The sequence below is a fragment of the Podarcis tiliguerta genome, assembly GCF_965153285.1.
Source record: "Podarcis tiliguerta genome assembly, chromosome: 8".
Taxonomy (NCBI): Eukaryota; Metazoa; Chordata; class Lepidosauria; order Squamata; family Lacertidae; genus Podarcis; species Podarcis tiliguerta.
Genome location: NC_139541.1, coordinates 32,191,535 through 32,217,713, shown reverse-complemented (window position 1 = coordinate 32,217,713; position 26,179 = coordinate 32,191,535). Strand labels below are relative to the sequence as shown.

General features: G+C 43.6%; 1 protein-coding gene across 2 annotated transcripts in view; it reads right to left on the bottom strand.

Moving 5' to 3' along the window:
• Positions 1-19,008, bottom strand: part of TENT4B (terminal nucleotidyltransferase 4B) — a 48,293-nt gene extending 29,285 nt beyond the window's left edge. Inside the window, exon 1 of one of the 2 annotated variants that reach the window (XM_083451870.1) lies at positions 17,471-19,008. In XM_083451870.1, the coding sequence (XP_083307996.1) occupies positions 17,471-18,273 (803 nt within the window). In that variant the 5' untranslated portion in view covers positions 18,274-19,008. The remainder of the gene's footprint in view (positions 1-17,470) is intronic. The other variant, XM_083451869.1, reaches the window with a different exon arrangement.
• Between the last annotated feature and the right edge of the window lie 7,171 nt (positions 19,009-26,179).

Here is a 26,179-nt window from a genome sequence, read left to right as displayed (position 1 = left end):
TTGTTTAATACAAACACACCTATCGGTTACTGGGGTCAGGCTCTTAAAAAAAAACAGTCATGGAAGTTTAACACAGCAACTGGCTACACACTGCATCAACTGCCTGATCCCTATAGTGACACCAAGAAACTCTGTCCCCCTTCCCCGCCAGTGCCTGAAGCAGTTTTACACTTAAAAAAAAAAAAAAAAAAAAAAGATAGCTTACTCAAAGCATGCAAGAGTCAAGACTGACAGCTATGCCAGCATTCAATTTGCCAGTATTCATGTCTGTTTGGGAGGAAGCCAGACTCACAGCTCATCTTGAGAATTTGCTGTGCACTCTATTTTTGTATTACGCCTTTGCAAACTCAGGAACACATTTTAACACACCTTGAACTTAAAAGCCCAAATCCAATGAAAAGTCCTACAAAAAATAATGGGATAGTGGCAACTAATTTTTCCACTGGTTTCAATGGAACTTGGGGCTAAATTGCATGCCACCAGACAAATGCAATAATTTTATTCACATATAAAGCGGGGTGCCTTATCCACATGAAATGGAACTAAGGGGGGAATGAAGCTTAGCCATGTGTTTAGTCCACCATATTTCACTTTGCTCTGATGCTTCAAGTGCTTTTCTCTCAACCCATCGCATAATTAAAGAAAGTGAGTCAGGCTGGTGAAAATGCTGCTTGAATAGATGAGGGCAGGTGGGGTGTGTGATTTTGCTCCCCATGGCCATACATTGTTTTTCATGCAAAAATAATAAAGATAGGGGTGAAAAGACACACACATTTGCTTTAAGTGTGACTAGGGGACACACATGAATGCAAACATGGTTGGCCCATTACATTTGGTTTGGGCCTTAGTCACTACCACGTTTAGCTAGAGAAGGGTCAAATTTTTAATTTTTAATTTTTTGGTCTCAGCAGACAAGAATCAGCTCTTTAAATATTACTTTCACCAATGGGAGAACAGAGAAACCAACATATCAGTGATCTGAAGGACAATTCCAATACAGTATTTTCAACATTAATTCTTATATAACTTAAGCAAAAAAAAGGGGGGGATAATTTTCAACAGTTGCTATTGTAAGCTATTTGCATAGTTTTTCTTGTAATGCTGTTCATTCATTCATTGCATTTGTATCCCACCTTTTTCTTCAATGACTTCAAAGTGGTGTACGTGGTTCTCCCTGTCCTCATTTAATCTCCACAACAATCTAGTGAGGGAAGTTAGGCTGGGAGGCAATGACTGGCTCAAGGTCACCCAGGGAGCTTCCTGGCTGAGTGGAGATTTGAACCCTGGTTTCCCAGGTCCTAGTCCGACACCCTAACCTTCACCGTCTTACCTCACAAAATATTTCCATTTGAATGATCTTTTCTTCATTAAAGCTAGACTCGAAGGAAATGCTTAAATAAATGCCACCACTTTAAAAGCAGATTTCCCCATAAATTCTATACTGAGTCAATAGCTGTATCTTTAAATGCATCTTTTTTATATGCAACTTCAATAATAGGTTTGTTTTTTTAAAAAAATCTGGCCTTGTGTAATTAATGGTTATTAGCAGTACATACTCCTGACAAAAGTATAGATATGATCAACCAATGCTCAATTTTAACACCAGAAGTAGATAGTACAACAGCGCTGGAAAAATCCCTGGCACTAAAGCTTATGAGTTTCATCATCTCTGTGTAGTAAGCTTGTCACCTATACATTTGATGCTGGTATAACAGGATTTAAAATATTTCTTGCCATGCCTCCTAAAGTAATACAGGCACCTTCCCACCTGCGTGTGCGATTAGCATGTACATGACTGCTGACACACATGCCATGTTCAGCACTCAAAGGGAGCCGGGTGGGAGCAGAACGCAGCAGAGCGGGATGGACTGGATTTGCACCCATCGCACTGGCACGTGTGGCAGCCAGGAACCCCTGTACTAATACTGAACTACCAGAGAGAGTGAGAGTGAGAGTGAGAGAGAGAGAGAGAGAGAGAGAGAATGACCACATGATTTGCAATTATCCCTAGTTGCGTATCAATGCAATTGTATGGCCAAAAGAAGCCAAAACATGATTTGCATCTCAATTTTGTCCTTTTAAGCCATGATATTTGGTTGTGTCGACAGACTCAACCTATTTTGAACTACATTTCTTTACTGTGTTATTATTAAAAGCAGAGTTTAAAGAAATGTTTGGGCAATCTTGATCAACTGATATTTGATGTTAAAACAGTCTAGTAAGCCTTTTAATACTACACCAAAGCTCAGATTTTTATCAAGTTCCATTTCAAAGAATTGACAAGGTCATTTAGGAATTTCATCCCTGGGAAAGTAAGAACTGGAAGGTTACATAGCTCAATGTGTTGCCTAGCGGGATAAGTCAGCTGAGTTTTTCATTCTTACTATGCCAAGTTCCTTGGGAAAGGAGAAGGATTAAGAAAGATGTTCAATTTGCAGAAAAATCAACAAAAATGAGTAAGACAAAGCACTGCTGAAACCTTCTAAACTAGGCATAAACAATGTATTATCAACAGGCTACATACTGCCTGCCAAGAAATGTCGTCTGGAATAGCTTTTAGCCAAGGAGTGAGTTGTCATATCCAACTGCAGGACTTTGTATGGGTCAGGGTAGAAATCTTGGTGAACACTTGATTCACATACACGGACTTATCACTTCTAGAAGCAGTGCTAAGGTACAGTAAAGGACTGGATAGGGGTTAAACTGATATTCAGTTCAGACAAGGAGGTATTGCTGGTGGGTGTTTCTTGGTGGTTGGTGTTCAAACTGTTCTGAAAGGGGCTGCACTCCCCACAAAGGATCAGAGTGTTTGGGAATCAAACATTGTCACTAGAAGCACAAGGAGCTTATGTGGTTCAAAACAACTTTAATCTCCTTCATCTGATACACCAGCTATGACCATATGAGGATGGGGATAGCTTGGCCATGGATACAGACACACTGGTAATCTCCAGCTACTGCAATGCCTTTAAATGATTATCTAGAAACTGTAGTTGGTTCAAAATAGGACCATAAGATTATTAACTGGAGCTGGCCATTTCAATTACATTATGCCAGTGTTTTATCAGCTTCACTAGCTTCTGGGCTGAATTTAAAGTGGTGTTTTGAAACTTTAAAGCAGGAGTTGGGAAAATGAGGCCCTCCAGATGGAGTTGGGTTCCTACTTTCATCGTCCTTGACCACTAGCCATGCTGGCTGATGGAACTGGAGTCTGTGTGCCCCTGTAAAGTGATACAAGTGACTATTAGGAAGACGGCCTTCTTGGTTGTAGAACACTTGCTGTAGAATAACCTCCAAATAGAGGCCCTCCTAGTACCTACTTTATTGTTTCTTGGGCAGCAGGTGAAGATCTTCATAGCCATCCAGGCCTTTTAAACACCTAGCATTTTAAACTTGCAAATTCTGGGCTCTCATTGTGTAAGTGTGTTTTATTTTACTGAGCTATTTAAAAAGCTCTATGCTGCATTTTATTATCTTTCTTGATGCTTGTAATTATTATCTTGCATTTTATTCTCTGCCCCGTATGCTACCCAGGGAACCTGTGTTGATAAGTAGCCATATAATTCTAGTAATAAACAAAGATAGGAGCACTGCCAAATATAGGAAGGCCAAGTTTCTATAACCATGCCTTGCCAATTGCTTGAAAATATTTCCACTTGCAGAAACATGATGGAGAGTAGTATGCATTACTTTTGAGCTATTCATCTCTCCTCTGGGCATATAAGAATGCAATTAAAATCTCCATGAGTAACTTGCCAAAAGATCACAAATTTGCAACCCTGTGCGTATACGCACACCCCAAAAACAGCAGTTGCACACTTGTAAAGTTATGTAACTTTGCAACATTGGAATTTGCCCTGAAGGTCATTGTAGGGCACAAATTTCAAGTTGAACATGAAATAAAATGTCAAAGGCCAAATGGACAGTGAAAGCAAACATGAGTGGGTGGATAGTATTGCAAATCTGAATCTGGTAGACCTGAGATTGACTCCTGTCTCTGCCATGATATACATTTGCCATCTGTAAAATGGAAACAATAGTCCTACTTCTACAGGTACAAAAGTACTTTGAAAACTTGCCTTGTAAAAATAAAGGGTGGTAGCTAATGCTTGGTCTACTCTGAGTAGAATCAATGAAATTAATTGACATTAATCAGTAGAACTAGCTAAATAAACAAGGGGGTGTCCAAGGACAACAGCTGCCATTTGTACTACATTGTTTTCATGGCTAACAACAATTGCTTTCCCATCCTTTCAAACTTATGGCTATAGACCCAAAGGCTGGAAGAAGAAAAAGATAACCCTTCTTGTTATGAATGAACATGGAGCGGACTTTCTGTGTCCATCTATACTTGGAGCCAGAGTGGAGAAGAGATAGTGCAGCCAAGATATCCTACTGTGTTTACTCAGGTGGACAAACAGAGCAGGGTTTGCAGTGCTCAACCTCTCTCTCCCTGTCTGCTGTCACCCCTGCCCCCCCAGCCATAAAGAGCAGCAGAAACTAGGGACAACGATAGTCACCGGAATATTTCTACACCACAGGCAATCAGGTGAGTATTTTTGTTCATAGGCATAGTAGTTGATTTAACAATTTACTTCCAATTAATTTTTTTAATAAAATAAAATAAAATCAGTCTTTAGGCACATTTTTCCTAGACATCAATCCACTTCTTTCATTTAGACAGGGCTGGGAAACCTTTGCCGCCGTGCCCCCAAGTGCTTCTGGATGACAACTCCCATCAGCCCTGATTGGCCATGAGGGTTGAGACTGATGGGAACTGAAGTTCAGAAACTTCTGAAGTGCCAACGTTTTCCTACCCCTGATTTAGGACCTGGAAACTAAAATCAACACATATTTCTCAGTATCCATGACTGCACGACCAGACAGCACAAACGACCTTGATGGTTGCACATTTCAAACGACAATTACAATGTATCCCAGAAGAATACTACTCTCTTTCAGGTCCGACAATAACTGGGTTTTCCTCACAGCTAAGGAAAAGCCCTTCTTTCTGAAGACCACTGTTGACTGGCCTCATACTACCAACCATATAAGAAATATGGGTTGCCAACTGACCAAATATCTTTGCACCAGGGCACATGCATTCAATATTCAGCAGCTATCAGCTATCATTTGAGCAAAATCCACTTGCTCAATAGGAATCCAGTCTTCAAAAGCATTCTGTGATGTGGATTTCAAAAGCATAGGCTACTATAAAGAAAAATGTTAAAATATTAACTGCCCTGCTCCATGTACACATGCAAAAGTATCAAGATTTTGATAAATATTTCCTTATCAGCAAAGGGAAACAATCAAACAAAGAGTAGCATGGCCTGTAGCCTATTAGAACATAAGGCAATGTTAATTCCATTTCCCCGGTGCAGTAACCATCTCCTGAAGCAGGATCTGTAGGAATAATTCACACTATCTGTTGAAAAAGCAATGTACAAGTAGCCAGACTTTCATTATAATTGTTTTTAATCTGCTCCTGTGTAAAAGTACAACTGCATTCACATTATGAGCTCCCATTTTTTGGAAGAGAACTCACAATAATAGAATCACAAAAATAAACTGTAATAAAGGAGACGAGCTACTGCCTGAATGGGGCAGACAGTCAAAGAGACAGACAAACAGACAGATTGGCATCCAAGTGTAGTAGCTTACATGGCAGAAGTCACAGAGGAGCATAATGCATTCTATAACTGGAACCACACTATGACAAGTCAATGACAACTGTGCAACACAGGCAGTTTTCTGCTGTCAGTGAGTATTCTATCAGCAGGTAAAAACTAATGAAACCTAAACCATAAAATCCATAATTATCACACCATTGATTTTATGTGATAGCTGCACCTCATCACTCCCTTGTTGGAGCTCTCTGTCGAAAGGGCTATACTTATCAGCACAGACGCCCGTTTCAGGAGAAAGTATTGCCCGTCAAGTGAAATAGGACAACTAAATCAGGTTATGTAACTGGCCACAAAAGCATCACCTCAATGGTAGCTGTTGGGATGAGCCACTCCCATGATTCCTCATGAAATCCCAATCTCAACTCCCCCTTCCTATGTATACAAAGGAAGACATTATGAGCCTGTGGCATGCACCACACTAGCCCAGAGGCTTCAAAAGTATCTTCAAAAATGTCTGAGTAGCATCTCTGGTACAAAAGGCCTTTCGGCAGCTAAGGTCGCAGCACAAGTTGCAGCCCCTTTTAGATAAACCCTGGCTGGTCATTGTGACCCATAACGCTAAAACATCCAAGTCATATTTAATGGATGTTGTACATATCATTGAAGACTAGGCTACTACAGTTGATTCAGAACACGTAACTAGCCAGTCGGAACACATCTCACCAGTTCTTGGGTGTGAATTAAAGACTATATAACATGAAAAGAACTATTGAACATTATCTCAATATATGATTACAGCAGAGAGACTTTTGTGGGGACAAAGATGGAAAGACTTATTGTTTAATATGGAGGAATGGTTGTTGAGGTTATTGGAGACAAAGCAGGTTTGAGAAGAGAAAAACCATTGCTGACATTTGTGTGAAAAAGAAAAGGAAATAATCCAAGACATTTGGGTCAGAGGATTGAGGAAATATTGCCTAACAGAAAGTAGATCAGTTGGATGTCATTGCAAAGTGGATATTTTGAATAATTTCTTGCATGTAACTGACAGACAGAAAATCAGAAGTCCTTTTTATTTTATTTTCAGGTTTTCCTTTCGTGTCCCCTACTCTGGGCCGTTTTTGGGGTCTAAGGATTACACACACATGAAAGGGGTGGGTGGTTGGTTGAAGGACCCTGAATGACAGGCAGGGAAGACCTTCCAAGATGAGAGACTGGGAGAATGAAAGGAAAGCTCCTAGGTAAGAGCTATGAGGGTCCATCACTCAGTGTGAGACATGGGTTAAGAGAGGACTCTGCATTTTCTGTTTCCCTTTTCTCTGTGTTTTTGTTTTTATTTAGATTGGTTTCTTTTATCTTATTGTATTATGAAAACACTTTAATAAAATCTTATTTTTTAAAAAATAAATACAGTGGTAGCTCGGGTTAAGTACTTAATTCGTTCCGGAGGTCTGTTCTTAACCTGAAACTGTTCTTAATCTGAAGCACCACTTTAGCTATAATGGGGCCTCCTGCTGCCACCGCACTGCCAGAGCACAATTTCTGTTCTCATCCTGAAGCAAAGTTCTTAACCTGAAGCACTATTTCTGGGTTAGCGGAGTCTGTAACCTGAAGCGTATGTAACCTGAGGCGTATGTCACCTGAGGTACCACTGTAAATCTCATCAGTTCTGGATCAACTGCAGTATTTTCCTGACTGTTTCAAAGTGCTGGTTTAATATTTAAACCCCTGTACACTGCATAATATACAGCAGGGGTCACCAAGATGGCACCTGCAGACACCAAAGCCAGTACCGCCTATGGTACCTGCAAAAGGTCTCTTTAATATAACCCAAAAAAAATCAACAATGCACCAGAAAGTGTTTACTCTTTCTGCTCAGTTCCTACTTGCACCGGCTCGCCCTCTCCTACATGGACCACAACATGCCTGAATTTCACTGGATGCCAGGTTTGTTCATCCACCTTCCATACCACTCTGAACAGAGGAGAGGTATAAAGAACTTCTCCATGTGAACAAGTGCAGTGGTGGCTGATATAGCTGCCTTTTTTCCATTGTTAAGGAAGGGTCTGGTGGGCAGGAAATACTTGCATGATTTGTCTTTTTCTGTTTCTTTAGATGTGGCTGCCATTTTGTATTATGCCACACCCCCATAGCATCCATTTTGTGACACTTTCTCAAAATTCCAAATATGCCCATCAAGGTTACTGACCCCTGAAATACAGATTGAAACCTAGGAATCTGCTACCACATGAACCTGAATGACAATTATAATGATCCGAAGCAAGTGGGTATTGGGGAGAGAGCTTCATTGGTGCTGGTATCCCAGCTATAGGATGCTTCTCCCCCGCCCAGGATGGCTCATCTGGTACCCGTTTTCATGACCTTTACTTGCCATATAAACTTTTTTATTTGCCCAGGCCTTCAATCATTAGAACTTTTATTGCTGCTCACATTTGAATTCTGGCTTCAACTTTATCAACTGCTGTGTCATTTATGGTGTTCGGGTTTTTTTAAAAAAAAATATTTCTATTGGATTTCACATTGTTTTACATCTCATTAATATATATAACGCCTTGAAAATTATTTGAAAGGCTGGTACACATATATCTTTGAATATAAATACATAGCTGGCACAGAAAGAGTAAGGTAACTGCTATAAAAGTTATGGAAAAGCTTACACTCAAAATGGGACAATCTGAAGGCTTTAAGTTACTCTATATGGGAAACCCAGTAAAAAAAGCACTGCTAGCTTGGGACATGTGGCATTATCAGATTTGCTGGTAATTAGCTAGCTTGAAGGTGAAAGTCTGCAATGTACTTTTTGGCACCAACAGATTGATAGCAATAATGAATTAGCCAGTGCTAGAAATCTGCCACACGTTAACAGGATTGGAGAAAGGTAAAATTAATAGTCAGGGGTCAGCAAGGTTTATCTTGTCTGGGCCGGATCGGTCCCGCGGAGATCCCTCTGTGGGCCGCATTGTGCGCGCACCCCTGTGATTTTCAATGTCTGCACATGCGGAGACGCCATTTCTGACAACGCGGAAGCGAGTCCCTGTGCTGTGCTGGTTTAGCGCAGCGAACAAGTGGGCAGCTCAGTTCAAGGGTGGCTCATGGGCCAGTCAAATGACCTCCGCGGGCCACTTCTGGCCCATGGGCCTTAGGTTGCTGACCCCTGTTAACAGTGTAGCTAATTCAAAAGCCCTTCAGATTGAGAATATATATGGGAAATGATGAAAAACCACAACATCATTTCTTCTAATTGTGAAGTTGGCAGCCCCTGCCTACCAGTGCAACAGCAAAACTCAGTCTCCAAGAGAGAAAAGTTCCTGCAAACACAAGAGGCACTCCAGGTATGCAGAAAAAGTTGTGTATGTGTGCACACGTGGGTTTCAAGAGACCTATGGGGAGGTGTGGAAGGATAAAGGGAAGGAAGGCTGACACCTAAATGTGTGCATTGCTCTCAAGCTGCCCTGTAACTTTTGAAAGCATGACAGCAGAGTGCAGGAACAACACAAGACTATTCATACTGGCAGCTGGAGCCTAACACAGATGGGGTACATCATGACCACAATACTCTCCAGCTCAAGATTCCTTTAAAAGGGTACAGAGGGACTGGAAAGATAAATGGTTCCCTTAAAACAGATCAACCCTTAAAAGGACTACGTAGTTAAGCTGTGGATGGGGCACACCCATTCAGCAGTTTGAAGTATTCTGGAAGGGGCAGGAATTAAAGAGTCTGCGCACCTTCAGGTATGCATTTTAGGGGAGACTTCATAGCTTAGTGGGAGAGAACCAATTTCACACACTCCAGCGGAAGATTCAGACACAGATGTCCTAGTTCTATGCCTGGGCCCTATTGCACATTAAAATAGGAGAAATGATTTCCCTATCATTTACTCCTCTTGTTTACTCACAGGCAGGGTTTGAAATTAGCAAGGTGCCAGGTGCATTTTGCGCCTAAACATTCTCCATTTGTGAGTACCTCCAAAAGTCTGGGTGCCATTTTTTGCACCTGGCTAACACTCAAGAATTACTGAAATGTATTTTCTTTGAAGCCTCAAAGTATATATTAAGGATCAGCAGTACGTTAAGGAGTTTAACAATAAGTTTTGAAAACTGAAGTTTTGAAAACTGAAGTTTTGAAAACCGAAGTATGGTACTGATATTCTTACTGTAAACACCAAATTACACATGTATTAACAATTTATGGTAAAAATGTGATATTAACAATGTGTCACTTAAGTGAATTGCGTATTAATTCATTTTGATCAAAATAATAAATAAAACGTGTTGCTGACACACCCACCCCATGGTGATTAGACATTGTTTTGGCGCTCACAATCCAGGTTTCAGAAGACGTTTGGCTCCTGGCTTTCCTATCCCAGTCTCTAACACTGTTCACAGTCATGTTCATATTACTGAACACTAAACTATTATCACATAGTGTTGTCTCCCTCTTTCAGTGCTGAAAAAAAATGTTTAATACCAATGCTGCTGGAGATTAAATAATAAAAACAGCAAAATATTCATATAGTTTATGCGTTTGGCCTTAAAATGAGAAAATTAAAGAGATTTCAGACTGTTACCATCTCATTTCCCCAAAGTGGAATGATTTTTTTGCTGAACTATGCTGAAGGAAGGAAAGATGAATTTGTCTCCAATCTATTAGCAACTTCATGTTTACTTGCACTACAATACTGGAAAATTAGCTCATTTCCGCCAATGAACTCTGGATGGGGGAAAAATGCATGGTTACTGCAAATTAATTTTATTACATTTAGAGAAAATAAATGTAAAAGTAAAAGTGATGTGCTTTGGTAGAATTAACAATAAGAAATAAATATTTCTTACCCATAAATCTCAAGGCAATATCAATGGATGGGTCTGTGAACTTTTTCATATATTGCCAATCTACCAAAAAATCACCTTAATAGCTACTCGTACCATTCTGGAGAATAATGAAATATATACAGTTGACCCAAAGGGTTTTCAAAATGTAGTAGCATGACAGCTGATTCTATGTTGCTAGATTTCCGCATATAGAATGTCAGAAACAGGCCATAATAAAGTGAGATCATTATTATTTTTGTCACTAAATTGTATAAAATATAAATGCTGATTACTAAGGCAGCTATTTAGATTAGAAGGTATTTTTGGAATTAAGGGAAGTGGTGTTGCCACTTCAAAGACTACCACGAGAGCCCTACCCGCCTCCTGAATTGATGAGCAAATGTGAAAATTATTGGCCACCATGTGGCGTGAGAGCCCACAAAAAGAGGAGGCATAAGGGCCCTCCGGGTGAGAGCTAGAACATCTGCATCATCCCCGATGAGAGATGCTGCTGGGTCCCCAGGATGTTTGGAAAATTTGGATCTCAACTACTGGATAACATGGTTATAGGGAATCCCTGTCCACACTGTCTTTTCTTTGCTGTTGCTGTTAAGGAAAAGTTGTCGGATCAAGGCTGGTATGAAGTGCAGGGCAAAGAGGAGGAGGGCTTCCTTCGGCAACACGCTATCAGGCAAAAGTCTAGGTGGTCAAATTTGGCTTGTGGTTTCTTAAGTGCCTGGAAAGCAATGTATGATGTAGGAGAATGTGAGCAGTATTAAAACTATGACTGCATGTGGAGCTTGAAGGAGCAGCTGCAATCTTTACCTTCCTAAATGAAAGATGGGGATGTTCAGAGAGGGGAGGAGAGGCACCTGAGAGCAGGGAAGGAACAGACTGCCACACATGAGAGTGTGGTTCCCATCAAATGCATGCAATTTAGTTACAATGAACCTCTGTTGAACAAACATCCTTTTGGAATGGCGATCCCCCCCCCCCCCCGGCCAACACACATTTTCTCTCTGCTAGGCATCATTCTCTGTTCAGTTTTCAGCTTGTCTTGTTTTATACAGTGCTGTATGGATTTTTTTGTTTACTTATTGACATTATGACCATTTCCAATATATTTTTGAATTGTTATACTTATTCTTAATTTGATATGTGGTGAGCCGTTTGAGGAACAATTTTGTGGAATAGAAGCATACAATTAGACAGGTGAGGAAAACTGATACTGGATTATTGTGCAAAGATTCAAATGGACTGTCTTACCTTTCAATTTACTGGTAGACAACTAATGGATAACATTACTCAGGAGCCTCTCTGGATATCCCTGTATAAGAACTTTATCGCCTTGTCTACAGCTGTTCCATTAGTCAGCAATACAGAATGGGTTCAACTGCTCTGTGGTATGTACAAATTATTTTAAGACATGCATTTTGTTGATGCACCTTGCTAAACCAGCTACTGTCTCATGTATTTTATTTCTGAACCTTGAATAATAAATTCAAAGCATAATGAAAAACTATTTTTAAAATGAAAATTATTTAAATGGGTGGTGTGAAAGAACATAGTACAATACTTTTATGGGCAAAAAAGTACTGCAAGATTATATTCTCCATGCAATACAGGTAATGGTGGCCAGTAAATTCAGCTGCATTTTGGCAAAGAGATGACCCTGCTTTGAAGGCTGGGGCCTTCCAATCCTACAATTTATTATTTTAAACTCAACATGTCTTTCATATGTCTAAATCAGACCCTGTAGCTTGATGGGTGACCAGGAAGGAAGCTAAGCTTGCTTGAGTTCACTGAAATTCCAGTGCTGGAGGAGGACTGTTAGTACAGTGGTACCTCGGGTTACATATGCTTCAGGTTACAGACTCCGCTAACCCAGAAATAGTGCTTCAGGTTAAGAACTTTGCTTCAGAATGAGAACAGAAATCGTGCTCCGGTGGCACGGCAGCAGTAGGAGGCCCCATTAGCTAAAGTGGTGCTTCAGGTTAAGTACGGACCTCCGGAACGAATTAAGTACTTAACCCGAGGTACCACTGCAAGCAGTAGTCCCGATCAGCTTGAGAAACAGTACAGGTAGCAAATGGTTTTGATTCAATGGGAGGGGATACAACATGCTTCACATGTGTGAAGTCAAAATTTCCATATCTGATCTTGCTACTTAAAAGGATCTGAGATAGCAGAGCAAAACCTATTATTATTACTATCATTATCATTAATCAAATTTATATACCGCCCTATACCTGGGGGTCTCAGGGTGGTTCACAGAATAAATCTATACCCATAATGCTGGAGATCTACTGCTGTCAAGGAATGCAGCATTTGACTAGATGGATCAATGGCCTGACCCAATGTAAGACTGTTTTTAACCAAAGCTTGAAACTGGATGAGCACCACTAGCAGAAGATACTAATACTACTCAGAGCAAGCTAAAAGGTTAAGTAGCCAGCACTGCTAGCATCTTGTAACACTGCAGTCAGGAAAGATATACAGTGGTACCTCGGGTTAAGAACTTAATTCGTTCTGGAGGTCTGTTCTTAACCTGAAGCAATTTCTTTTCTCATCCTGAAGCAAAGTTCTTAACCCGAGGTACTATTTCTGGGTTAGTGGAGTCTGTAACCTGAAGCGTCTTTAACTGTAATGGGATCAGAGTGCTGGCCAGAGCAGTGGGTAATCATGTATCTATAATGCTACACCATGAAAGCAATTTATTTTTGCAAAATAGACAAGTTATTCGGGAAACAAGGTGCTGTAAGAATAAATAACTATGTGATAAACTAGAGTTTAGGACATACACACAACAGTTGGAACATTTCAACACTGAAGCCCATGAGAGAATGGTGGGTTCTGCCATACAGAATGTTCAAGCTCTGATTTCCTGCAATGAATAGATGGCCTACAAGGCTCTCTACAACCATAACAAAAACATCAGAAGATTTTGTCCACAAGTATTATACTGACCAGTTTTCTGAGATCCAAAAGCTATCCGCAAAGGTTTGAAGATGTAGTGCGTATTAACAAAGAATAAAATTATAAATATAATCATATTTTTGCTAGGATTACATTTTAAATGATCATCATTATAACACTTAGGTCAACACAGGAGTTGCCAAAATGAAAGATCATCAGATCTGCTTTGAGCAATGATTACTAATCTGAGGTGATGATTATCTTGAGGGGTTTTTTTTATGCAGCCTTATTCTGACTGCGACTACGGAGCACAATATTAGTTTACCTCACAAGTCAATGCATCTGAGTAGCACACACTATTTCCTATGCTTTCTCAACACCCAATGCCCAACTGTGGTTGCATTTGGACGTAATGTTCAACTATGGCTTAGAGTTATGTGCATGACCCTTGGGCTTGTTAGCTCTACCCTCTAGCATGACCAAAAGCTTTCATTTCCATTTACATGTTAGTCTGAAGTATTATTTGGGAAACAAGCCAAATTCAAAATGTGGTTTATGATTCTGGCTTGTTTCCCAACCACAGTTGAAACAAACCACATTCTGAACTTAGGCCCCTCAAGAACTTTGGTTAGCAGGTGGGGTATAAATACGCCTGAATACATAAAATAAATAATAGAACACAGTTAACTAAGCAAACTTCCAATCTCCTCCTTGCATCCACCCCAGAAAAAGAGCTGAACTATGATATGATGTGATGTATGAATGGACAGACTGTAGTTACAGCTTGGCATCTGGGGGCTGCTATGCCTAGAGACAGCAGCGATGAGCTGATAGAAAGGGCTGTAGCTTCATGTTAAGAGTATTTGCTTTGCATACAGAAGGTCCCAGGTAAAATCCTGTTCAGCCAGGGATAGGAAAGATTCCTGGTCTGAAGTCCTGGAGAACGGCTGCCAGTCTGTATAGCCAATACTGTACTAGAAGGGCCTACAGTCTGACTCAATAGAAGGCAGTTTCCTATGGTCCTAAATGACAGTAGACACACAGCTCTAAACCATGATTTGGTTACATGTTTGGAAGCACAAACTATGGCTTGGGATCTAAACTATGTTTATCGCAGAGCATCAAACTACTGAATTTAATACCCACACTAAAACAGGGGACAGTACTTAAAGATATGCACAAAAACAACATCTAACAGACAATCAAGCCTCAGCCACTTTCAGAAGTACAGTACAAACCTATCTCAAAATTACAGGATTCCCCAGAAGAGAAAACAGTGCACATGGAGAAAAGGTTTGTCCATTAAACTACAAATTTCTACAATAGTAAATGATATTATATCATAAACATGCAAAGTAAGACTTCTATACCTGTCTGCAAGATGGAAGGGGAGGTGATTTTTCATAATCTGCTTTGCAGGAGAAACTTACAGGAGTTCCATTCTTTGAAACCAGATTTGTCAACAGAAAGTTTGGGAATTCTAAATGGAACTCTTTTCTTCAGTTTAAGCAAACACTTCGCACTCCAGAGGTAACATTACATTTACTGCAAAGGTTCATATGTGTCCCACATGCCTTGAAGCAGGTTCTAAGAGAGACATATACAGCTACCTGAATAAATCCACATGCAATACCAGCAATAAATATGCAGCTAAAATATTCTCTCTTCTACACATTCTAACCTTCTGTGATTATGGGACAATGTGTCCACCCTGTAATGAAAAATAATAATGCTGACTCTGCAATGGCACCAGCATTTGTAAAATTAGAAAGTAATGAGAAGTCGAGGGAAAAATCACTGAAACGTTTCCATATATACACAAGATTATTACGATTAAAGATACACAAATCAAACAAGTAAAAGCTGCAAACTACCTTGAAACTCCAAAAGCCAAATTATTTTGCTGAACACTGCATGTTGTAACTAATGTTAGTTCTACCCAGAGCAGACCCCCTCTAAACTAAATGGGCATGACTAACACATTGTTGACAGATGTTACATATTGCTGTAAAAATCATGTGAAGTGTACTAAAACACAGTGAATGTGGAATGCTACTACAGTTAAAAAAAAATTCCCAAGCACAGAAGAAACAGGCAGCATGGCCACTTCCTAGAGAACTTTAAAATGCTAGCAATGTCAAAAAATAAAAGCAAAAAGAGCAGACAGGACATGATGGAGGCACAAGAATGGGGCTTTGTGCACAGGTGGGGCATTTTAAGACACGTTGAAATACCTTACATTTAATTTAACAAACGTGTGTGTAACGTGCCATGGAGGAGTTGTGCATCAACTGCGCAGATGACTTTCTTCCACGCCCTCTTTGTACTGCACACAGGCAAAACATTTGTATTCAGAAAGGCACCTATCCCCTGGGACCTTGCATAATGTAACATTATGAGTGACAAAGATTCTCTTTAGAAAATGTGGATTGTACAGAAAATCAAGTCTTTGCAGGAGCCGATAGATGAGGTAACATCCCCTTCCCTGATGTGTTGAACACACAGGCCTTGGTAAAAACCCAAATGTATAGCCCCTGAATGCCATGCTCTTTTTCTCTGTGTGTAGCAGGCTTCCTGGCCCACACACTACCATGCATTGGAACACATGCTGCGACAGCACAGAAAGACTCAACCCTCAGCGTGTCCTTTGATACCGTGCACATGTGCACCTATTGCTGTGGTACTCAAGAACATGAGTAGCATGCATTTACTAATTTTCTTCCCTCCATAGAAAAAAATATGCACCTGAGTGCTTCTCCACCCTTTTTACATGTGCAATGACCAAATAGCACACCACAGCAAAAATATATAATCTGCGTAACAGGAGATGTGAAAGCTCCCGCCCCCTTCCTGCATTTCAACTTGGATGCACATAGCACACAAAGGTAGAGGAATTCCCATACTCAAAAGAAACAAAGAAAGGGGTGCACTACATCCCAATTTGAGAGAAGGAAGAGAGAAAGAGAGAGACTGACTTGCATCTCAGATAGGAACAGGAACATATTCTTGCTTCCCACGCCATGTGCTTCTGGGCCAAGATTGCCAGACAGCATGTTAAAGAGACCACCCCCTATTAAAGCACATCATTTGCTGCAGAACAAAATGAAAAATGCTACAAGAATCTCACATACGCAACTCATATGAGTTATTGTGGATCTCCAGATTAAAAAATAAAACAGTAATACAGGGGTCTTGGTGGTCACATGTTCTCCCCTATGCACCCACCCAATGGCCATTATGCTAACTGCACCCCAAATTCTGTCAAATTCAAACCTGAGCAGCTGACAAATCTGGCCAATCCCCAAACACACTCCAGGCCCTTTCAGACCTCTGCAGCAAGACAACTCTGTCCCCTGCCCCAATGCCAAAAAGTAAGGGCACAACAGCATTGCCTTGAGTGGCAATCATGTAATCCAGACTAGCCCCCAAGAACAATCCTTCAACAAACCTACTCTGCCATATATTTTCCAGCCTAACCTAGCTAGCATCCCAACCACCTTCCTGACATTGGTATCACTGCCGCAAGTTCTTCACTCCAGCTTGTAGGTATGAGCTTTTGGCCAAGTTTCTACTTCTGTCCAGTATTTCTCAATGCTAGCCTATGAGCAATGGGGGATGGGGACGCCTCAAACAGCACTGGAGAACAGCTATGGAAACCTCAATGCTAAAGGATCCTTAAAAAAGAAGAATCTGCCAGCACATGTGGAATAGCACAGCCTGGCCACTGAGTAACTTCTGCCACCCTAGGCGTCTGGCACTCGACCTGTGGGTCCTACCTCTAGGTCCAAAGGTATAGAAACACTTAAAAAGAAAAAAGGAGGTAAAAGGAAAAGTGAACGAATGAACCTTTGCCTGGAATACTTGCTCTTACCAATCGATACATTAAGTACACATTGCCGGGAAGCAACTGCTCCACCGTTTTATAACCTTGACTAGGGCCTAGTCACACTACCCGCCCCTTTTATTTTCCCTACCCTAACCCTACTTCCGCCGCCCCGATGTGATCCCCTTCCCGAGGCCTCCCTCCACAGTGGGGGTTGGGAGAGAGGGAGAAAGAAGCGTCAGCCTAACCCCCATGTTGGTCTCCTCACCCCACCACTCCTTGGCTGTAGTTCGCCGTCTTCCACGGGGTGCCGGTGTAGGCGGGCTCGTCCGGGCCAGCTTGCGGCCTCCCCAGGGGCCCGTCCCCCGGCGCCGGGACCCCGCTCTCCCCGGCGGGCCCGAGCAGGAGGGTGTAATTGAGCCCGAAGGTGCTGGCCTTGTTGTCGCGCTTCCTCTTGTTGCTGGCGGCCGAAGAACCCGAGCCGGCGGGCGGCGATGAAGTGGAAGACGAAGAAGGGCCAGCTGCCGAAGAGGCGGCGGCGGCGGCGGCGGGAGAAGGAGAAGAGGCGGCGTTGGCGGTGGAAGAAGAAGTAATAGAAGAAGACGAGGAGGAGGAAGAGACGGCCGCGACAGGAGGCGCTGGGGCTGCAGCCGCTGCCCGGGCGCCGGGCCTGCCTGTCCAGGCGGTGGCGGCCGGCGGCTGCGGCGAGGAGGCCTGCCGCCGGTGGAGCTGGTGGTGGTTGTGCTGCTGGTGGTTGGCGCTCTCGAGCGGCAGGAAGTCGGGCTGAGGGTCGCAGCGGGGGCCGCGGGACATGCCGGGCGGCGAGGCCGGGCCGACCCCGGGGTTGGCGGCGGCGGCGGTGTTGCTGCTGCTGCTGCTGCTGTTGCTGGAGGCGGCCGAGGCAGGCTGCTGCTGTTGCTGCTGCTGGGCGCGCTGCTGCTCGTGCTGCTGCTGCTGCTGCTGCTGGAAGTAGAGATTGCGGACCCCTTGCGTGGTCTCCCAGATCTGCATCCACAGGCGGTTCGAGGGGCCGAGCTGCTCTGGCTGGAACCAGGCGATCCGGGGATCCATCAAACGGGGACCCGGCCCTCGAGAGACTGGGCGGCGGCGGCGGCTACTCCTCCCCCGCCTTGCCCGGCCCGGCCCAGCCCAGCCGGCCGAGAGCGCGGCGGCGCCCACCGGCTCGCAGCGCTAATGGCGGGCGGACGAAGGCGGCGGCGGCGGCGAGCAATGGAGAGAGAAAAGGGAGACTCTCCTCCGCTGCGCTGTGTCGGCGGCGGCGCCCTCCTCCTCCTCTGCCCAGTGAAATGACTGGCGGTCCGGGGCGAGAGAGGTCGGCCAGGCGCTGAGTGGCTTCCTCCTTGCTTAGGCTGCTCCCACTATCGCTGCTCCTTCGCCGCCGCCTCCAGCACACAGCAACCCCCGCCCCTCTCGGCGAGCGAGGCGGGGCCCTGGCGAAGAGGTGGCCGCCGCCGCCGCCGCACGGGCCGCGCGTAATAAAGGCGTGGGAGGAAGACGGAGGAGGAGCCGGCGGCGGCGACGACACGGGAGAACCGCGCTGTGGCCGGGCTTGGCTGCTGTCGAAAGCGTGCGCGGTTCAGGGCTCGGCTAGGCCCGGCCTGGCTCAGCCTGCCTCTGCCGTCGTCGTCCTTCTCCCCCTCAGGCGTGCTCCAGCCCATGGAGTTACATCCTCCACCATGGCGGTCGCACCGTGGCGACGGGCCGCGCTGTACACTAAGCACGCACGCTTCTTTTCTCCTTTCGAGATTATTACTGTTACCATCACCATCGTTATTTCGTGATATAACAATAGCTCTTACGTCGTTCTTTCACTTGGGATGGGGTGGGGGGACACAGACACAGCGAAGAAGCTCCCGCGTTCCGGAGGAGGGGAAGGCGCGTTTCTGGGGTCACAGAAGGGGGAGCCCTTAAAAGGGCTGACCCGGGATCATGGGGCTGGTCGTGTCGCCCCACCCCCGCGTCCCGTTTCTTTCCGCCATCACACAACTCCCATCATGGCAAGAGTCCAGAGGTGCAGCCATGTTAAGTCCTGGTTACGGCAAGCGCCAAAATCGAGACCTCTCGGCGCCTTCGAGGGCTTGGGCTGCCATCCTGTGTATACGCGCTGAACTGGGAGCGAGTCCTATTTGAACGGGAAAGGACTTCACTCCTGAGCGGGGCAGGCGCAGGGTTGCGCTGAAACTGATTTTATTGCGGCATGGGCTTCTGTGGACTAGAGGCCATTTTATCAGAACACACACACACACACACACACACACACACCGAGGCATTTCAAATATGTGTAACACAAAATGTAGTCTTGTGGCACCTTAAAAGGACTGCTTCACTTAATGCTGCAGAAACTTTCAGGGAGCTACACCAGCGGCGTGCTTCAGCTGTTCAGCCTAAGCTTCACCATAACTAGCTGGTGCTTTGAACATTAAAAATCCTAGCAACAGTACTCCTGTAAGAACAAAAGAAGCTCCGGTTGAATCAGGTTTATGACCCAACTATTCCTGCATCCTGTTGTTCATCCAGATGCCTGTGGGAATCCTGTTGCAAGTTGGATTCGGGCACAAGAGCCCTCTCCCCTCCTGTGGTTTTCAGCAACTGGTATTCAGAAGCATTGCTGCCTCCAACTTCCATGAATTTGTCTAATCTTTTAGAGCTATCTAGGTCTGTGGCTATCATCACTGCCTCATGTATGTGAGCAAGTGTCATAGTTTAACTATGTGCTGCATGAATAAGTTCTTCCTTTTATCTGTCCTACATCTCCCACTGTTTAGCTTCACTGGCCACAAATTGTACTATTACGAGAGTGGAAAAACAGCTTTTCTCTAACTGCTTTCTCCATGCCATGTATACTTTTATAAACTTCTATCATGACCAGAGCCATAGCTAGGTGATCTTGCGCCCCTGGCAGAACTGTCCAGATTGCACCCCCTAGCCATGGACAAATTAGCTCTTCTTTCCAACTCTCCACCCCGCCCCCCAAATTCAGTTCACTGTATTGAAAACCATTTTTTATGAGGCAATAATCAATATTTATATTTATAGACATATTTTTGCACACCCCCCCCATTGCCTGCTACGACCCTGATCATGACACCTTTCTCATCTTTTCTCTAAACTAAAATATCCAAGACATCACAACCTTTCTTCATAGGGGAGTTGCCTGCAATGACACGATAATAAATTGATTTGTTGACAAGCTGCTATTTCTTCATGCTACCCCAACCCCAAATCTCACCCCAACCATCCCTATGATTGTTTTAATAAAGGCCGTCTAACTTCTCATACCAAGTGGACCACAATAGTACTTCAACATGGAACCTGCAAACCGTACACTGCCTTGTTGTGCAGAGGGTAAGGCGGTGAGGCCAAGAATTGACGCCCCACCAGACCACCATGCTGCCTTCCCAAAGGAATAAGTGAGGCACCGAGCTTTGAAAAGGAGGCACAAGGGTCAAGCAGGGTCCTAGAGCTCTCCCATGTTCTTCCCAAAGCTGGAAAAGCACTAACTAGGCTTTGGAAAGGTTAGAGTAAGGTTACCAGATTTTTTTCAATGAATCCGGGGACACTTTTCAGCTTCAATGGATTTTGTATGGGGGCTGATTTGTAAATCCGGGGACTGTCCCCAGGAAACAGGGATGTCTGGTAACCTCAGGCTAGAGGCTCCTAGGACCCTGTCAGAGCCCTCAAGCCTTTTCCCCAAAGCCCATAATCTTGTTTTCCTGGCTTTGGGAAGGCAGTGCAAGAGCTGTGGGGAGGATGTCAAATGTTTCCAAGGGCTGCCAAAAAAAAGGCACTGAAGGCTTCACATGGCCCTTGGACTGCATGTTAGACCATCCTGCTCTAATAGTTCATTTATGTCACTTTACATCGTAAGAGGCCTTGTACATTATCCTCACAACCTACTGCTCTCACACACCTCCATGCACGCAAACCTTTTGCTGGAGAGACAGCAAGACATACTCTCCTTCAGTTCTGTCTGTGCCCACTACCTTCATAAACAGATGTGCCATCTCTCCTTTAGGCTTGCCTGCATTCTACCCACCAAACCAATTGGTTTTTCATACCATGCCTCCTCTGTGGAACTTGTGAAGTACCGTAATACTAAAGATAGTCACTTTGACTATGAGTAGAGCGCTTTGTTCAGCTCTCTACCTACCTACTAATGCTATGCTTCTCTAACAGATATAGGATTAGATAACAGTTTGCCAAATTCACATTCCCAGGTCCTGACAGCTCCCCCAATTTTGTTTTAAATTTAAGGACTTGGTCAAGACAGAACAATAACCAAGCCTGACAAAATCATTTAATTAAATGGGAAATAATCTTACAGCTGCAGCTCAGTAGCAAAGCATCCCAGCTTCAATGCCCAGCATCTTCAGGTAGGGCTGGGAAACATTCATTTGAAATCCCGGAGACCTGCCATCAGTGTAGACAATACTGAGCGACATGGACCAATATAAAGCCACTTTCTATCTTCCATCTGGAAACAATGATTTGTCTCTGGTAATAAGAGGCTAATTTTGCAAAATTCAATAAAATGAGACTAATTTGTGATAAATATGTGAGTGTCCTTTCTGGAGAACACCTTGCTACCCCTTCCTCCACAAACAAAAGTTCATCAAAACCATTAGCAAAAATAATTCACAGAATCTTAACCACTATGAAGCCACATAAACAAAGTAGTTTGTCAAGTTGAAAAGATCTGAAGGAGTAACAAAAAATGTTACGTTATTTACTTGTAGCTTGTTGTCCCTCTATCACTCAAATGCATTTTGCACTTGACAGGGATGGGGAACCTGTGACCCTCTAGATGTTGCTAGACTCAAACTCCCATCAACTCCAGCCAGCATTGCCAACGGTCAGTGATGATGGGAACATTAGTTCAACAACATATAGGAGGCCATGTTCCCCTTCACTGAACTAGACGAGGCTTCCTCAACCGCTGCCTTCCAGAAGTTTTTGGCCTACAACTCCCATGATCCCTAGCTAGCAGGACCAGTGGTCAGGGATGATGAGAATTGCAGTCTTAAAACATCTGGAGGGCCAAAGTTGAGCAAGCCTGAGCTAGACCATACCACCTACAGTGGCGTGCCTAGCAGCAATCTAATCTGACATTTGCACAAATTGTAGATAGCTATGAAGAAAACTGCACCCATAAACAATGGTTGAACACCCAAATCTTGGGAATTTGTTTTACAGATGGGGGCGGGAAACACTTATTGCCAAAGACATCACATGGCAATTGTAAGGTGAATCCCACACCCCAAGGCATTTGTGTTGCTCAGTAGGAAAAGACAAATACAGTGGTGCCTCGGGTTACATACGCTTCTGGTTACATACGTGTCAGGGAACTGCCATCAGTACTGGAGGGAGAGCGCGAAAGCCAGAGGGATTCCAGAGGGCGCCCAGGGATCGGGAGAAGCAGCCCATCTTCTGGGGAAGAGAATCAGTGTAGCACCAGTGGAGAAGGGGGGCAGGTGGGGGAAGTGGCGAGGCGGTCTCATGACTCCTTGCCTGGGACCAGCGGGGAGACTAGGGGTCCTCCGCTGCCCACGCCCTCCCTGCGCAGAAGGCTTCTGCGCAGAGAGGGTAGGCGGAGACTAGGCGTCAAAGAACTTCTTTGCTGGAATAAGTTTAAGAAACGCCCACTGACGGATTCTGCCAGAGATTGAGTCAGCCACGGGCGAGTGGCTGTCCGGACAGAAAAGGTTCACTCAGGCAACCCAGCCAGGTCTTTGCACCCATCCAGGAAGATAGGCACCTGCTTACGCACAAGCAACCCCCTTAGGAACCATTACAATACGCTTCAGGTTACAGACTCTGCTAACCCAGAAATAGTGCTTCAGGTTAAGAACTTTGCTTCAGGATGAGAACAGAAATCGTGCTCCGGAGGCGCGGCAGCAGCAGGAGGCTCTATTAGCTAAGGTGGTGCTTCAGGTTAAGAACAGTTTCAGGTTAAGTACGGACCTCCGGAACGAATTAAGTACTTAACCCGAGGTACCACTGTATATTCCACTAGAAACACTGACCTTTTTCGTCTTGCCTAAACTGAGCATCCAAACCCTTCACACAGCAAGGCACACATCTGGTGTGATCAAAATAAGAATCTGAGGTGAGAGTTATTACTATTTGGATACTATAACATTTTCTTTCTCTCTCTCTCATACATACACACTGAATAAAAAGGAATCTGAAGTACAGTCCTAAGGAGATTCCCAGGGAACCTGCCCCAACAATAACATCAAATTGCTTCAAAGCCATTTGTTGTTATTCTGTCTCTCACAGCTACAATAAACCTACCATTAAAATTATGGACTGGTCATTTCTTCGTCGGAGGGCAAACGGGCAAAAGGTAGTGAAGCAATAAACACAGGTCTCAATTAACTGGGTAAGGGAGATTGCTTTGTTTTCATTCGAGTTTCCTCATTCCAATTGTATATCAAAAAAGGTTTTAATTGTTTCGCTTACTAAAGGCTCACAGAGATTTTCCATCTCTGAATGCATGATTAAAATTGCTTTGAGCAGATGGTGTGTAAAAATGTACTAAGTGGAAGCTTGATTTCTAAATGTGTAGCACCTCCCACCAAAACAATGCAGGAAATTAGCCAGCAGCAGGTACTGTTTATATTGTGTTTGTATTTAGCAACATGAAAGTGCTTTCAGCCTGAATATGAAGAGACAGAGGCATGGCCTCTGTAAATCCTCAGCATGAGATTCTCTTATCCCAGAAAAGTTGATGCTGAGATTTTCAGAGCAACAAGTTCCAGGTGGCACTTTCACGCTACCTACAGCTCTGTCTGATATTGTCAACAGACACCGCTTGCAATTTCTCCTCCTTTCTCACCACACCATGGCAAAACCCAAAAGGTTTAAGAGAAGGAAAGCAGAGAAAGCAAGCACTTAACAATCACCGCCAAGAATTTTCTCTCTGATTCTTGCCACCCTCATGCAGAACTAGCAATGTGTTTGTGGAGAGAAAATGTCCCTATGAAAGCGGGGCTAAGGTGGTCAGTTTATCATGTCTTTAGAGGTACGGTTTATTTCCTAGATCTGGAGTCGTGTGATTATTGTCGTCAGACAGGGATATAAACACAAATCAGAAATTCCCCATTATTACAGGGCTTCAGCATTTCCAATATTTTACGTATTTTGTGTGATTGCAATTCATGTCATGCCCCTCCACCCCCACAACTTAAGACAAATACTTAACGGTTCTGAATCACTTTTCAAATAAAATACTATTCAGTTAAAACTTGGTTTACTAAACATAATCCTTCCAATTTATAATCTCCACAATATATATTTTAGTAGAACTGCAAATACTTTAAAAATATTTATATGCATCCAAGTTTAGTGCAAAAACACTAAACTATGTGTGAGCCACTATGATGTGGCTCATTTACCTGCCCATTTGAAACATCACCAGATTCTATGCAAGGTGGAGAGGAGACACTGATCAAATAGCCTTTTTTCTCTATCCAACAATACACAATTTTAAAAAAAGAAAAACCCTCATAGATTTTTGGGCAGGGGGGATATTAAGAAACAAAATGTAGCGTATTTTCTTGGCTTCTGTATATTACCCTAGTATACCGTATTTTTCCGTGTCTAAGACTAGGTTCCCCCCCTAAAAAATAATGTCCGAAATTTGGGGGTGTCTTATACACGGGGGCCATCTCCCCCCATTTTCTTAAATCAGAGTCCCCCAAAACAGGGGTTGTCTTATACATGGGGGCATCTTATACGGTATATAACAGTTTCAAGGTGATATGACAACAGTCTATGCTACAAATGGTAAAAGAATAATATGCTGAGTATTCCTCTGCTGTGTTGCTCAGGAAGCCTTCTGCAAGTTGACACCTTAGAAGACCTATGTACAATCCTTTGCTGTATGGAGGGTGCAGTGCAGAGGATCCAGGTGACTGATACACCAGGGCACGGCCACCCAAAACCTCAATTCACCTGACCACATGTGGCATCCTGCTTGCAGACATCCCCATGGAATCTGGTTGGACATTGTATGAACAGGATCCTGGAGCAGATGGGCCTTTGGTCTGACCCAGCAGGGCTCTTCGGATGTTCACACATGCATGCTGCACACCTGTCAGGAGCCAGCAGAACTGCGTCACAGAATGAGACCTGTGCTAGTTGATGCCTTGGTAGAAGAGGCAGCTTTAAAGCTGGACACCCTGTGAGCTGGGTAAGGCAGGAAGAATGCCAGCACAGCATATTCTCTTTCCTGGAGCTTCCATGCCCTCCCGTCCACAAACGGAGGCCAGAATTATACTCCAACTAATATATTGTTGTATGAGCTTCTGAAGGAAATACCCTTTTTCATCTGATGCTGCTGGAAGTAGTCACTTGCCTATGAAAGCCGACATTCTACATACACATATTTATGGTAACAAAAGGTGCCGCACGACTCTATTGCTCAACATGGCTAACCTGCTGCTTTCTGTTAATGCCTGCTTTCAACCCACTTAATCGACTCGAAGGAAATCTCGAGCTGGTTTTGCGCTATCTATATTTTCCCAACTGTTCAGCAAACACATTTCAAGGTGACAGGTGTGGGTGACTTTGCAGAGTGACAACAGTCACACCTGTTGTAGCTGCTCAACGGTAGCAGTCGATAGCAATCTATCATTTATACAGCCCAGGCTGGAAAAATCCCAAGCAAGGCGCTGCCTAGAAAAGGAGATGCTGGAAATATTTTTCCAACCTTGCGTACAGCTGGCACCTATAGGATCAAAACTGGTACTTAGGGAGGGCTCCCCCACCTGCTAGTCTGAGCCTGATACATATGGCAAAGAGTATATTACAGGTTGAAAGAATCTTGGTATGTTTTTGCAGTGCAGTTAGCTAATATGTAGTTGGCACAAAGCCACCCCTAGGATAAAGCCACTTGGGTCTAATCCACAAGAATATTAAGTGTATTAAAGTAGATCAACTTAAAAGCAAATAT